The sequence below is a fragment of the Crinia signifera genome, chromosome 4, assembly GCF_055691185.1.
Source record: "Crinia signifera chromosome 4, ASM5569118v1, whole genome shotgun sequence".
In the NCBI taxonomy this organism is placed as follows: domain Eukaryota; kingdom Metazoa; phylum Chordata; class Amphibia; order Anura; family Myobatrachidae; genus Crinia; species Crinia signifera.
This window is the reverse complement of record NC_139220.1, coordinates 238,313,366-238,329,308: the sequence shown is the minus strand read 5'-3', so window position 1 is coordinate 238,329,308 and position 15,943 is coordinate 238,313,366. Positions and strand designations below refer to the sequence as shown.

General features: G+C 42.5%; 1 protein-coding gene across 1 annotated transcript in view; it reads right to left on the bottom strand.

The window, feature by feature from the left end:
* Positions 1 to 15,943, bottom strand: part of MAP1A (microtubule associated protein 1A) — a 169,616-nt gene that overhangs the window by 21,078 nt on the left and 132,595 nt on the right. Inside the window, exons 3-4 of the mRNA XM_083184076.1 lie at positions 3,932 to 4,014; positions 845 to 985 (exon numbers count right to left, since the gene is read on the bottom strand). Of these exons, the coding sequence (XP_083040202.1) occupies positions 845 to 985; positions 3,932 to 4,014 (224 nt within the window). The remainder of the gene's footprint in view (positions 1 to 844; positions 986 to 3,931; positions 4,015 to 15,943) is intronic.

Here is a 15,943-nt window from a genome sequence, read left to right as displayed (position 1 = left end):
TTGATGTCGGCCTACAATATTGACCATTAAAATCACATTTAGAAGATAAGATTTTATAGGACAATAGGTGGGTCTCCTCCTAATGTTTGCATCATGTATTACTAGAAAAGGATTATGAATTTGCAAACTTACTGGAGCTGATAAAGTGGAGATGTAGCTTTCCAAAACTTATATGAATAGCTTCACTATTTTATCCCTATTACTGGTGTTAGTTAAAATAAATCTAACCAGATGGTACTGCCATAGAAATATACTGTATGTCAGCAGGCCAGCAGAAAGCAAACATTGTACCGGTATTCAGAGGAAGATAAGGGGCAAGGCCAAATCCAACGAGACATGACCATGCCCCCTAAAAATTTTGAAAGAAGAAATGTATGTGTGTCACTGTGAAATGTCACTACCTGCTACACAGGAAGTGCTGGCAAGTGCATAGACCCCTCCATAAGGCCTGAGCCTAAGTAATTGGTACCCGCATTCCCAACCCTCTTTGCGCCTTTGTCAGTACCCATCTGCAACTGCTGTAGGTCATAATTAGGTTGTATTTCTTTGGAAACAGAAATCCGTGTCCTACTTTTCAGAAAGCTGATTATGTATATCCTGGGGAAAGAGCATAACAGTAGTAGTGACACTAAGGGGTACATTTACGAAAGCCTTTAAAAGTGAAAAATTGTGATGTTACCTATAGCAACCAATCAGATTCTAGCAATCATTTATCTATAGCAGCCTAGAAAATAAGAGAATCTGATTGGTTGCAATGGGAAATATCCCCACTTTTTTAGAAGCTTTAGTAAATGTACCCTTAAGAGAGCAAATTTGAAAAAAATAGATACTAAAACATACTAACCTCGGGGTGACTGAACACCTCTCCGAGTTTAGGCAGAGGAAATGTCCCGCTCTGCAGAATTAAATCCCCTTCCTGGTCTGAGCACTGCCCACTTAGAATAAGGAGTTTGTAGGCTGAGGGATCTGTGATCAAGGAATGTACCTGTAATAGTAGAAACATGAACAATGTTAAATCATTTATATTTGAAACATGTTTGTACATTTATATTATGATACCTTTGAGATAACCTATAAAGACACATTTGAGTATTAGTGGGCCTGAGTTAGCATCAATTTGCTCTATTTAAAAACATGATTTATGCCCCATATACACTGAGCAATATTACAATTGATATCACTCATTTTGGCCTTTCTGAGTGATATTGTTTGTAATATCACTTGTTTTCTCACTTAGTGTGCATGTTCAATATAGTTAGCCATGTGTGCTCCCGCGGGTCATTAACGATGTCCTCCATCATCCTGCATGTACTGACAACAGAGGAAATTGTTAACATGGCCCTGCCCCCCACCATAGTTCGTCGCCACAGAAATCGCTGGGTACGCTGCTTAGCGAGTCCATACACGCCGCCCTGCCATACGCCCATCCCCCTGCCGCCAAATTTCCTCAGTGACATGCGAGGGGATGTACGCGAACACAGCCCCTCACATGCGGCCGAAAGGGAAGAGAAACCACCGACCATCGTATGATTTATTTTCCATTTAGAAATAAAAGTCAATCTAAACTGACTTTTATTTCCTTCGGTGTCTGCCGAAGATGGGGTGGGTGCTGAAGTCATGTGACTTCAGCCGCATGCCTGCGTCCCCAGGGGAACGTCCATCCTTTTCATGCCCATAAAACATTGGGTGTTCACCTGTTTCGACCCCTGCCTGCCCCCCTTCCTCACCTTCCTGTACAAACGCCTCGGTGACTATCATAGTCACCAAATGTGTTCGTACAGCAGCCCTGCACATGCGCAGAGCCGTGCAATCGGTCCTATGAGTGAATACGCTGGGAGCCGATTGAACCAGAATTATGTAGTGTGTACCCAGATTTATTCTGATATGAGCATATCTCAGCAAACAGGTGAGTAGACAAATTGCTGTGGAAGACCACCACAGTGAATACAGGTAAAGATGGGGGGGGGGGGGGGCATTACAATAGCACCACAGCTCCCCGGCAACCGCACTTACACAGTGCCTCCCCGTGACAGCTGCGGTGCTGTTGTTACGCCACTGGGCTAAGAAGGTAATCAGATGTGCAAAAGCACAGGCTGAAGAGAAAATGGCCCAGTCAGTGGGTAAAGGGGGGGGAACTTTTTTTAGGTATATAAGTGGAGTAATAAAACTAAAGAAAGAGAGTGGAAGTCTTCTTGAGGGGGACAATGTAATAGCAGATCATATTAATAATTATTTCTGCTCAGTGTTCACTGCTGAAAGAGAGGGGAAGGGGCCATAGTTAAGTTGCAAGTATAATAAAAAACTGAAGTAGAAACAAGTACATTTACAGAGGAGAAAGTCCTCACAGAACTCTCAAAACTAAAAGTGGATAAATCAATGGGGCCAGATGGGATACATCCAAGGATACTAAAAGAGCTTAAAGGGGAGCTGGTAAAACCATTAACAGAATTATTCAACCAGTCACTAGCTACTGGAGTAATCCCAGAGGACTGGAAAACAGCGAATGTAGTCCCACTGCACAAAAGTGGAAGGTAAGGAAGAGGTAAGCAACTATCGACCAGTGAGCCTTACATCAGTAGTAGGAAAATTAGTTGTACAATATCTCAAAACCAGCAATTTACAGGATCCGAAACCGCATGGGTTTACTGGGGGAAGATCATGGCAAACAAATCTTATTGACTTTTTTGATTGGGTGACTAAAGTAATAGATCAAGGTGTGGCTGTAGATGAAGCTTATCTAGACTTAAGTAAGGCTTTTGACACTGTCCCACATACTGTTAAATAAACTTGAAAGCTTGGGATCTCATTCTAAGATAGTTGAAGGGATAAAATCTTGGTTACAGGACAGAAAACAGAGAGTTGTAGTAAACGGAGTACAGTCAAAGGAGGGAAAGGTTACAAGTGGAGTACCCCAGGGATCTGTACTTGGACTAGTGCTTTTTACTATCTCTATTGGTGATATTGCAAATGGAATTGAGGGTAAAATGTGCCTTTTTGCAGATGACACAAAGGTATGCAACAGGGTAGACACACCAGGAGGGGTAAAACAAATGATTGATGATCTAGGTAGATTAGAGGAATGGTCAAGAGAATGGCAACTACAGTTTAATGCCAAAAAAGGCAAAACTATGCACTTGGGTCTTGAAAATCCAAAGACTAAATATAGTATAAATGGAGGAAGAGAGGGATCTAGGTGTCACTATTTCAGGGGACCTAAAGGCAGGTAGGCAATGTAACAAAGCAATGAATAAGGCAAGTCAGATGCTTGGTTGCATAGGGAGAGGTATCAGCAGTAGAAAGAAATAAGTAATAATACCACTGTATAGGTCATTGGTACGACCTCATCTAGATTACTGTGTTCAGTTCTGGAGGCCATATCTCCAGAAGGATAGAAATACATTAGAGACTGTACAAAGAAGGGCAACTAAGATGGTGCATGGCCTACATCACAAAACGTACCAGGAAAGACTAAAATATATCAAGGGCTTTAACAAGGTACAGGTGGGAGACATTCTTCACAGGAAGAGGAGCAACAGAACACGAGGACATGCACTGAAACTAGAGGGAGGAAGATTCAGGGGAAATTTGAGGAAGAATTACTTCACAGAAAAGTAGATAAGTGGAATAGCCTCCCATCAGAGGTGGTAGAGGCAAATACAGTAGAACAATTTAAACATGCTTGAGATGGCATATTGATATCCTTACAAAAAAATAAGGATCAAATATGGTTTGAAGTAACATGTTTAAAAAAGGGGCAGAAAAGATGGGCCAAGTGGTTCTTATCTGCCGTCAAATTCTATGTTTCTATTAGAATGCATTTGAGTCAGGAGTTTTGTTTCTAGGAAATATTATAAGCACAAAATGTGGAACACACGAGAGAGTCCTGGGTATATGCCACCAGGGGCATTTCAGAAGAATATGTAATTTGTACCTCAGTAACAATGCTGTCTGCATTAGGATTCACCAGGATAACTGTCTGTAGGACGTCACTTTGATGCTGCAGAGTTCTTTGGCCTATGACAAAAACAACAATAAAAAAGAAATCTTAAACAAATGTTATTTAAAATGTCCCAAACAACTGTCAATTAAACATTAGCACTTTTTTTGTTTGAATATTCCAATTTGTTTAATTCATTCAGCCAAATAGCAAAGTATTGAAAATGAAGAATTTCGGCGTAATGTTGACAATGTGGAATGTAATCATTCAAATGAAAGTAACAAAAGTCATTTTATTCACTTTACTCCCAAATACGATTGTACAGTAATTTTCCTCCCACACATCACTTGCATTTAGCAAATGTAATGGTAAGATAATATCTACACAGCTGTAAATGCTTCAGTAATTTCCATCTGCACAAAGGGGATTATTCTAGTTAATTTGGTAACCGTGTGTTTGCATGGGGGAACCGATGTTTTGCGCAGACGCATTTCTGCGCAGACCATAGAGGTGACTCGGATCTGCGAGCGCAGACCATCAAATGATTTTCCCCCGGCTGCGAACGGACAATCATGCACAACATCCATTCAGAGCCCTGCGGGGGATCGCAGCATGCGAGGGGGGCGGGTAACCTTTGGTGGACTGGCAACGCCGTGCTTCACAAAAATAAACATACATTTTGACTGCTCTAAAATATTTAATGTGCTCCCCTTTATCTCTTTATTTCTCTGTCTGTTTTATTTTGTTGTTCTCTTAATATACATACTAAATAATGCTTTAAAATAAAATATTTGTATATTTTTGTTGAAGGTGAGAACAGAAATCAACACAACAGGTGTTAAAAATAACCTTCTTACATTGGGAATGTGAGTAGCTGCATTGATTGGCGATGGCCCTAATTAGCAGTAACTGTTAGCGCACTCCATGAAATAATGTACTATTTATACGGTTACATGTATTTATAAAGATTTCATGGAAGACACAGTAATTAAAGGCTATACACTAAAATTAAGTATTGTTTTAAGCAGAAAATGGAAATGTTTATATTACATTTGATGTCAGTTTATCCCGTGGGTAACAGAATAACAAGTACTGAGTACATACAGTACATGTATAATACAATCATCACTACTACACACCTTCCAACTGTCCCGCTTTTCGCGCGGGGGGGGTGGCAGTTGGGAGTCCCCCCTGTCACTATCTCTTCAGCCCCTCAGGCTGCAGAACAGATGCTGTGCACATGCGAACAGCATCTATTCTGCAGCCTGAGGGGCTGAGGACATAGCCTGCAGCTCAGAGAGCCGATAGCCATGCCCCCACAGCGGTGAAAACAGGGCATGACCTCATGGGAATAGGCCATGCTCCGTACTGCTAGGCCATGCCCCCAAAATTCGGGGGGGCCCTCTTCAACGCTGGACATAGTTGGGAGGTATGCTACTAGAAACTACCCTTTCTGCAGGGGCGTTGTAAGAGAGGAGGAGGTGGCCCAAGTGCAGCCTCCTCCGGGCAGGCCTGCTCCTCTCCTCTCAGTGCTGTGTAGTAGTGACTGAGCACTAGAGCGCTCAGACCCTACTGCGCGATGCATGAATCTCTGGGAAATGGAGCGGTGGCCATTTTTTTATTTTTCCATCTATTAGAGCCTTTGGACTTCACTGTGCATGCACAGATCGCGCGCTAAATTTTTATGACTCTGAAGGGTAAGTATTTAAAAAATGGGTGCAGAGTGTAAGGTGCACATGGGCAGGGGGCCCGCACTGCGCACGCTGCACTAATTTTTCTAATATGTTTTCTCCATAATGCACCATTATAAATACACCACTGCTTCTGATGCCTTTTTTCTGGGACTGTGACTATACAAGGACTGTCTGTTTGGGCCTGCTACCTGAATATCTTTCTACTCTGCAATTTACCTTTGCCACTGTTTATTGTCTATTTGTGCGTGCTGTGGAAAATAAACCATTCTTCTGGTTTCATCTGCTCGGTGTCTGAGTGATTGAGGAACTCGTACCCTCACATTTGGGGGTACGAGTTCCTCAATCACTCAGACACCGAGCAGATGAAACCAGAAGAATGGTTTATTTTCCACAGCACGCACAAATAGACAATAAACAGTGGCAAAGGTAAATTGCAGAGTAGAAAGATATTCAGGTAGCAGGCCCAAACAGACAGTCCTTGTATAGTCACAGTCCCAGATCAGTTTCACAGGGCAAACTATCACTTAATCCCCACAGCAGTGATAGCATATAAGTCCACACGATACCTTGTGTAAATCCACACAACACAGACGCTCCACACCAGAGCTTGGTAGGATGCCCCCTTCCCGGGCAAACGATGTGTTCCACAAGATCCAGTGAAGGGTAGGACCCCTGAGACCGGATTGCGACTTTTTTATTCAATTTACTGATACAGTATTACTTCTTTGCAATTGTCTCTTAAGTTAGGTACACACTATACAGTATAACAAGTTCGCCGTTCAGACAGAACACAGCAGACAGTTTGCAATATTTGTGCATGTGTTTAATCTCATACGGACCACAAATCCACTTTACAGCAAATAAAACTTCATATAGACAATCAAATAAGTATACTTGTCCATGGAGCACTCCTTGGGCACGGTGCCTCAGTGCCTCCACGCACTGGTAGTCCAAGTCCCCGGTGCTACAATACTTATGCCTTATGCCTTAATACAATACTTATGCCTAATTACTGGCCCCGGCAAACTGAACAAGGTTTAAATCCCTTCTACTGTAATTAGCCCAGCTCCCACCTAAGGCTGTGCAGGACTGGAGCTGGATTGGAGCTGTGTGCCTGAGAGCCCACCCATCTCTCACCAGACACACCTCAGAGACCCATTCCTGGCTTTGCAATGATCCAGGCCTGGCTGCAAAGCGCTCTCTCTGAGGCTGAACTTCTCCTTCTTAACCCCCTTTGGCATTTATCTAGCATAGTCTTTGAAATTACAAAAGCTGATTGATTGCTTTGGGCAATTACTTTATCTTTCTCAAACATTATATATCTGTCCCGGTCTCCCCTACAGTCATAGGTTAGTAGAGCAGGGTTAGGAAAACTGTAGTGCAGCTTCTGTGGAACTAAACATCCTTGCCACAGTTTAGCATGCCCAAATAGCAAATTTATGGCAGGTCATACTGGGATTTGTAGTTGTCCTGCAGTGTAGTAACCCTTCACTGCCCTACAGCTTTATTCTCTTGTCATTAATTCATACATTGCATTATGTTTCTCTACAAGAAGGACATAATGGATTTCCTAACAGTGGCTGGTGACAATGATGTAGTGTATATCAGTATTTTTGGTTCTATTGATTTATCTGTGTAATTCTATTTTTCACAGTTATACCAGTTAATTAAAGATACTGAACAATCTACCAAACAGTGATAGTAAGCCTGGCCTGGTAATATGCTGAGTAAAGTGCATCTGATTGGAAGTTTAAAATAAAATCTAAAAACAAATGAAATCTGCCCATAGTACAAACCAATGACCTGTTCAATTGAAAACCAATAAAAACCTCAATGAGGGGATGCCAGATTAGGGGGGAGAAGAAGAAACATTTGCCGTGTTTTACCACCACCATTCGCTGGGTACCGCATTGATAATAATCACATACATATGCTATTAACGCAAACGACAACTTTTCCGATAAGAGCTGTCCTTTACTCTGGCGCTAGACTTCAGGTTCTGAGACCCATGAGTTCCTCTCGCATGCGCAGAGTGACGATGTCGGCCACAGGGCATGATGCGAGGAATATGTAATGGATCACTCAAACAGTGCCGCAGAGAGAAGCCAATAGGCTTCTATAGGGAGCCCCGGCAGAGGAGTTTTAGTGCATTTCAAAATGCGGTAAAAAACCCCAAATAACTGTGTTTTTACCGCATTTTCACTTTAGTACATTCCGCCCTAGGCCTGATACATACTATAACACAGGCCAAAGCTATACAGGATACAATGGATTATAGGCATAAAATAGAAGTTTTCAAGCTCTCATTAAGAAATATGTATTATATTTTTTATATTAGACAGAACACAAAATTCTCACCTTTTATAATTACCAAAAAACAGTGAGGAGTAAATTTAATAAGATGGGAGTTCTACTGAAGATGGAAGGTGCCCATAGAAACCCATCAGATTCTATCATGTGTATTTAATGACAGTTCTAGCGATGTGCAGCGAATCCTGTTTAGGATTCGCTACACATTCACAGGGTTCCGGAGGGCTCCAGCATTAGCTGCTAGCCCCCCCTGTCACCCTATTCAATGCCACAGGGGCTCGCTGCCCCTGACGGTGATTTTTAACTGGGACGGTGGCAGGCAGGGAGATGGAAGCCTCCCTGCCTGCCCCAGAATGTGTGGGGGAGAAGGAGGGCTCCCAGGGACACAGGCAGCAGAAGCTACCCCCCCCCCCCCCCCCCCACGGGAGAGCTGGCAGGGGACGCAGGTAGGGAGCAGCTGCACTGGTCCCGCTCGTGCATATGTATATAAGGTACTACTGTGTGATGTAACGTGAATATGTATGAGTGGGACCAGTGTGCAGTGAATATTTAGTGAGCGGCTCCCCGCCCCCTGCTGGCGAATGTTTAAAAAAAAAAAAAAAAATATTCATGTGCTGCAAGCACGCCCCTTCACAGAATAAAATTACTGATTTTTTTTACACCAAAAAAAAAACCCTTTATTTTAAAAGATCACTTTCCAGTTCACCTTAAAAAATTGTTGAATGTAAAATGGTGAATCATGGCGAAAATCATGCTGAAAGCAGTTCTACTAGCATTGAATACACTCTCGGCAAATCCCAGTGAAAACCCCATTGAAATACACCAGCAAATTGCAGTAAGCATGAAAACTGGCCGGCATTCACTGTTCGCTTTCGGTGAACAGTGAGCATTGAATAGGGTGAATCATATTTTAAGTGAAAAAGATTGACCGCAAGGAATGAAAACAGCCAGATTCGCCGAAAAAATGGTGAATCTGGAGCATTGAATACTGCCCTATGTATTATCTTCTAGAGTGCTAAATAAATAATAAGAATCTGATTGGATGCTGGATGGCAGGGTAGTTGGCATTCTGCTGTCACTCCCTGGATGGGTGACACTAGGGTGTGGTGCACATTCCTGCTTTTGTGGTGGTATGTCATGCTTGAGAGAAAGGAAAAAGCTGATGCAGATGGTTTAAGAAACAATATATCCATTAAGTAAAGTCTCTTAAATGCTGTACTCTAATTTCCTCACAATAGAGGATAGCAGTTCAGATGGGAGATCCACTATTACAATATTGTCTTATTTCTATTTATTACTTTTCTCACAGAATACAACCTATGTAGCACACCCAAGATGGCTGCTTTGCCTGGTACTATTGTGTTTAGCATAAACAGTGTATGGATCTGATGATTTTGTATTTTGTATGTGTGTGCATGTACATGTGGTAGGGAATATAGATTGTAAGCTCCACTGGGGCAGGGACTGATGTGAATGTTCAAATATTCTCTGTAAAGCGCTGCGTAATATGTATGCGCTATATAAGAAACTGTTAATAAATAAATAATAAATAATAATATTATTATGGATCTTGTATCTCAAAGTATTCTGTAGATCCCACATGAAGTGTAATTTCTTCCAGGCAATGCTGGCTGAATTACCCATATGTTCAAGGGTAGGATTAACAATTCTTGGAACTGATGACCCAAAAAGGCTTCCTAACCTCTGTGTTATGTTCAGCAGCGTAAGTTCATCCCAGTTGCCCGGAGGCAAGATATATATTGGTGCCCCTAACACATCCACACACACATACACACACAACCATATACTGCAGAGCCGGCCTTAGGCATAGACAAACTAGGCAATTGCCTAGGGCATTTGGAATACCTAGGGGCATCAGCAGCTTCTGCTGATTAAAATGATATGCAGCATGCCTATATTCTGTGTGTGAGTGAGGCTGTATCTGCATATGAAATAGTGTATTCATGGAAATCACTGTAACATAGCATTCCGTATGCAGGTACAGCCACAGTCGCACACAGAATATATTCATGCCACATATCATTTTAATCATTGGAAGCTCCTTGTGTGTCATAGTCACATAACAATGCAAATAAGATGAATTTTCAGCAAAAACGGCACCCAACGTTAGCAGAACTGGCCAGGAGCTGCATGGCCTATTGAGTCAAGATGTATGAGGAAACATCTGTATCCAAGCAGAGGCAGAGGTCGCAGAGGCAGAGGTCACAGTGTTAGCGGCTGTGCGAGTGCTGTCTGCGGGTGGGTTGGTTGTGCAATAGTGTTCGGCATATGTGTAAGGGGCATTATGTTTGTCATGTATAAATGCATAAAAAATGTGCGACATGTGTAACAGGCATTATGTGTATAAGGGCATTAATATTGTGCAACATATGTGTAAGGGGCATTATGTGTGTCATTATGTGTATGAAGGGCATTAATAAAGGTTGGCATAATGTGTAAGGGGCATTATGGTTATAAGGACATCAATAATGTGTGTCATGTGTAAGGGGCATTACTGTGTGGTATTATCAGGGGTGCCGAGAGAAAGTGGTAGGGGGTACAAATTACCCAGGCCAAAATATGATGGAAGGGCCCAGTGGGGGCCCCGGGCCCTTCTCCTTAAGTGACTGCAGCAGCTGTAGCTCTTTTCCTCTGCGCAGCACACACTGCTTTGTGCTGGGTTGCAGTGTGGCCATGGAGGTGCTTAAAATACAATATTTTATATATATTTTAAGGGTATAATGTGAATAATGTGAGGCATAATGTATATAAGGTACTACTGTGTGATGTAACGTGAATAAGGGACACCATCGCATGATTTAATGTGAATAAAGTTGCACTACTGTGTGGCATCATTTGAATTCGGGGTACTCTTGTGTGGCCATGCCCCTTCCCAGCAAGAACACACCCCTGTTTGGGCTGCTCACCAAATGTGTGCGCTGTTTCTATTTAAAATATTGTGGGTAGGAGCACCAAAATGATGACTGCTATGATGAGGGCTGATGGTGCTGGGAAAGGGGAACAGGGTCAGAGGCAGAACTAGTGGCGGTGCTAGGGGGCACCAGCCAAAATCTTGCCTAGGGCGTCATTTAGGCTAGGGCCGGCTCTGATATACTTTACACACACACACACACACACACACACACACACACACGTATCTTATGAAATATATATCTATTTATATATGGAGAGAGAAAGAACACATATATATTTCAGAACTCAGCCACAGATGCTATTTCAATGGCTTTCAATTAATTAATTTCAATTTGCAGGGGAGGAGAAGTGCCCCCTTCATAGGGTCAAAAGTAAAGTAAAAGAGTCATAGGGTCAAAAGGAATTAGGTCGACAATCAATAGGTCGACATGGACACGATATAAGAGTACTGTGTCCCCTCCCTTGCTCCGCATTTGGGGGGAGTTATTTTGTTTCTGTGCAGAGTAAATACTGGCTGCTTTATTTTTACACTGCAATTTAGATTTCAGGTTGAACACATCCCACAAAAATTTAACTCTCTCTGCACATGTTACATCTGCCCCACCTGCAGTGCAAACCAACCAGAATCAGGCCCATGATCTGGGCAAATTGACAATGGAACTAGCGCATGCAAGGGACGTTTCTGAATTGCTAGAAACACAACCCCCCCCCCCCCAATGTACCAAATGTTGTTGTTTTTTTATTTATTAAACATGCCATGTTCCTATGGCGGTGGTTTGTAGCTTTATTACACATATATACAAATAAGAATGTGGAGACTGTATACCGTTAAATCTTTGTTGCAGTGGAAAGTGGTTGTTGCTCTTCGCTTTGACAAATGGGCTAGCTTTATTCTTAATGGGGCATAGGATAGGTCAGCGAATCAGATCGGGAGTAATGGTGGTTAGCTATGCTGTTATCTGTTAGGTGAGTGTGGATGTCTAGGTAGACAATCAATAGGTCAACACCAAAAGGTCGACATTGACAAGATTTTGACATGAAAAAGGTCGACATTGACAAAGGTTGACAAAAGCAAAAGACTCGGCAAGAAAAAGCTAGGCAAATGAAAAGATAGACATGGGTGTTTCATCTTTTTTTTGTGTCAATGTCGACATTTGTTGACAATTAGTGTACTTGCTTGGCTTGTTTCGCTTGCTGCGATTGGCACACTTTACTCCAATCGGCATCCAAGTAGATGTATGAAAAAGTCCAAAAAATAAATAAATAAAAAGGCAAAATAACAATTTTGACTGTGTTGTTCTCGAGTCGACCTTTTGATTTTTTTCGACCTTTTGTCAAACCTTTGGCATGTTGATATTTTGGTGTCGACCTAGACACTGTAGACCTATAAACCCTATACCCTGTTAGGTGCCCACCAGAGGTACCAGTCAGTCTTCCTGAGGTCTGGTTCCTTATGTGACCAGCCACTCACCAGCAAATAAGAGTCACCAAAGTAGTTTCTATGAAGGTATGCCGCTACTAACTGGGAATTCAGGGACATTGCAGAGAGGAGGCCGGGGCATGTCCTGTGGTTGGAGCTATCCTGCACCCTTCAAGCCCAGTTACAAATACTGTCAATAATGAAAGCTATCAGCTGGAGATTTGTGACAAAGTGTAGCACAGTGCAGTGTAATCACAGACCTCTATGTTGCTGTCAGTGGGTCTCTTTACATGGAAGTCTCTCTGAGGAGAACCCCCCTCTCTCTCTTTCTCTCTTTCTCTCTCTCTGGCTACCAACGACCCACTCTCTGGCTGTCTTTACCTCACAGCACCTGCCAAGGGATGCTAGTTCTGAGAGATGCTGCCGGAAAGTACTACTGTTCTGTCCTTCAACACAGCACCATCACTTCCCTCACACTTACTGGGAAACATCGGGACTAGTGTAGCTGTGGGTCCGCTCCCTCATAAAATGACCGCAGACTGCCCCCTGTCTGTTGGGAGGGAGCTATTTATAGACTCTGACTGACTTAACTGTCCACCTCAGCCGGCTCCTGTCATGGGACCTGCTGCAGGCTGGTCACTCTATCACTCCCTCCTCCCCAACACAAAAAAATAAGCAACATCAACATTATATATATATATATATATATATATATATATATGACAGGTAGGTAATCCGGCACTCAGAAAGGCTTGTGTACTGGCTCCATCAGCAAAGAGACTTATCAGCAAAGAATTAGCAGCAACACCCAAGTGTGGTCAACATTTCTGAGGTCTTTATTAACCTCTTTCGTCTGGACATATATATATATATATATATATATATACCACCACAAAAGTGTTATATAGCGCCCTATATTCCACTAGTATTTACTATAGTCCCTCCCAATTTCTCAAACTCTTATAGATATGGACAAGATTCTTAAATATAAAACATTTATTAAAAATGTAAACATAAAAACAAATTTCATACACTTTTCTTGTCTGATGGTTTTTCTCATACAGTTGGTGTATACATAAGCCTGACGTATTTCGTCTCCACACAAGACTGGTTTGCCAAATAGATGTGTACACCTCTGTGTCCAAAATGCAATTTGGACACAGAGGTGTACACATCTATTTGTCAAACCAGTGTCTGTCTTTTGGACATTTGAATTGCATATTGTGCCCCACCTCTGAGGAACAAATTAAATATACTATTATTGGAGGCTGGTTACCCTCTATAGGAACTAATTGCAATCCCATCATTTGGATCCTTTCATATATGATGAACAGTATGGGTTACGTTTAACTCCAGAATTCAATTAAGTTGATAATTTGTGGCACTATTAAAGGCGGGGAGGAATACCCATTAACACTGTTGTTTGGAAACCCCTAATACCACAGTGAAATCACAATCAGTGGGAAATAAATGTGCTAAATAAAAGCACTCAGTAGGACATCAGTACTGGTCCACACAAACAACAAAAAAGATTGGCGAAGATTTGTATCATACACCCCTGATGAAGTCTTGTGTGGAGACGAAACGCGCCAGGCTTATGTATACACCGACTGTATGAGAAAAACCCTCTGACAAGAAAAGTGTATGAAATTTGTTTTTATGTTTACATTTTTAATAAATGTTTTATATTTAAGAATCTTGTCCATATCTATAAGAGTTTGAGAAATTGGGAAGGACTATAGTAAATACTAGTGGAATATAGGGCGCTATATAACACTTTTGTGCTGGTATTTGTGGTAAAAAAAGCCTAACTAGTAGCAGGCTAAGTGTTATAAGTGACCGTGGATTAACATTAATAACAATTAGCGCAAATTCTGGGACTTTGTATTGTGTGTGTGTGTACAGTATATTTATTTATTTATTCATTTATTTACAGTTTCTTATATAGCGCAGCAGATTCCGTTGCGCTTTACAATAGTAGACAGTGATAATACAAACTGGGTAACAACAGACAGACTTGGAGGTAGGAGGGCCCTGCTTACAATCTATAGGGATATAGGGGGGAAACACAAGGACAGGCACCAGTAATAGCATAGCAGTCCCACCAAGTTACAAGTCCAGAAGGGAAGCTATATAATACATAAGTGCCTCGGAGGGTTATGCATGTAGAACTTAAATATGATAGGCTTGCCTGAAGAGGTGAGTTTTCAGGGAACGCTTGAAAGTTTGGAGAGTGGTGGAGAGTCTTAATGTGCGTGGAAGGGCATTCCATAGGATGGGAGCAGCCCGATGAAAGTCCTGTAATAGTGAATGGGAGCTAGTGATCCGTGCAGAAGAGAGACGCAGATCTTGTGTAGAGCGTAGTGGTCGAGATGGGAGATATTTTGTGATAAGTGCAGAGATATATGCTGGTGCAGTATGGTTAAAAGCTTTATATGCAAGTAGAAGTGTTTTATATTGAATACGGTATATATATATATATATATTTCTCTTAGTACCCAGTACACCTAGTGTCTATGGTACCACAATATTGCCTTGTGCCCGCTGACACACAAATCATGGCATTTTGCCATAGGGGTGTGACATAATGGTGAAATGTGCCCCAGCAATGATGTACTGTGATTTCTAACTCCTCACCTGTTTCCTGTTTACCATCCTCACCTGATTTAAAAAGAGTAAACACAGTTGTTTGACAATAAATGGCTTCACCCAACCACTAACCATGAGTGAAAGAAAATTTTGTGAGTTATCATTCATATTCTCTGACAAATGGCCAGAAAATCACAAATTCTGCTAGGGTGTGTAAACTTATGAGCAGAACTGTGTGTGCGTATACACATCCCAAAAAAAACCCTAAAGCGCAGATAAGTTTAATTTTAGTAGATGCATACATAATCCTTGGTACTCTTTACCTAGAACGGCGCCCACGATGTCCATCGCGGCCATCGCATGCACTAAAAAAACGGGTGCGACGCGATGCCCGCGATTTCCCATAGGGATCAATGTTAAAAGTGTGATTGGACGCGATTTGAGTGTTCAATGCCTCAATGCCCGCGATTTTTCCATAGGAAACAATGTTAAATGGGCCACAGAGCCCTAACAGTCTGAAATGGCCCCCACAATTGTTAACGCCACCCCACGATCAACGTGAACCCGAAGCGTGGCGAGCGCAGCGGTACGCGTCCTCCGACCTTTTCATACCCCCACTATCCACGTCGGCGTGGAGTTGAGAATAGAATAGTGTGGCGAGCGCAGCGAGCCACCGAGCCCTAAGCATGGCGAGGGGACGCGGATACCTGTGAAGCCCGCGAAGGGACGCGTTTACCTGTGAAGGTATCCGCGTGCGCTCGCCACGCTTCGGGCTCGGTGGCTCCACGCCGACGTGGATAGTGGGGGTATGAAAAGGTCGGAGGACGCATACCGCTGCCCCTTGCGGGCTCGCTGCGCTCGCCACGCTTCGGGTTCACGTTGATCGTGGGGTGGCGTTAACAATTGTGGTGGGCCATTTCAGACTTTAGGGGGACTATTTGGGCTCTGTGGCCCATTTAACATTGTTTCCTATGGAAAAATCGCGGGCATTGAGGCATTGAACACTCAAATCGCGTCCAATCACAATTTTAACATTGTTCCCTACGGGAAATCGCAGGC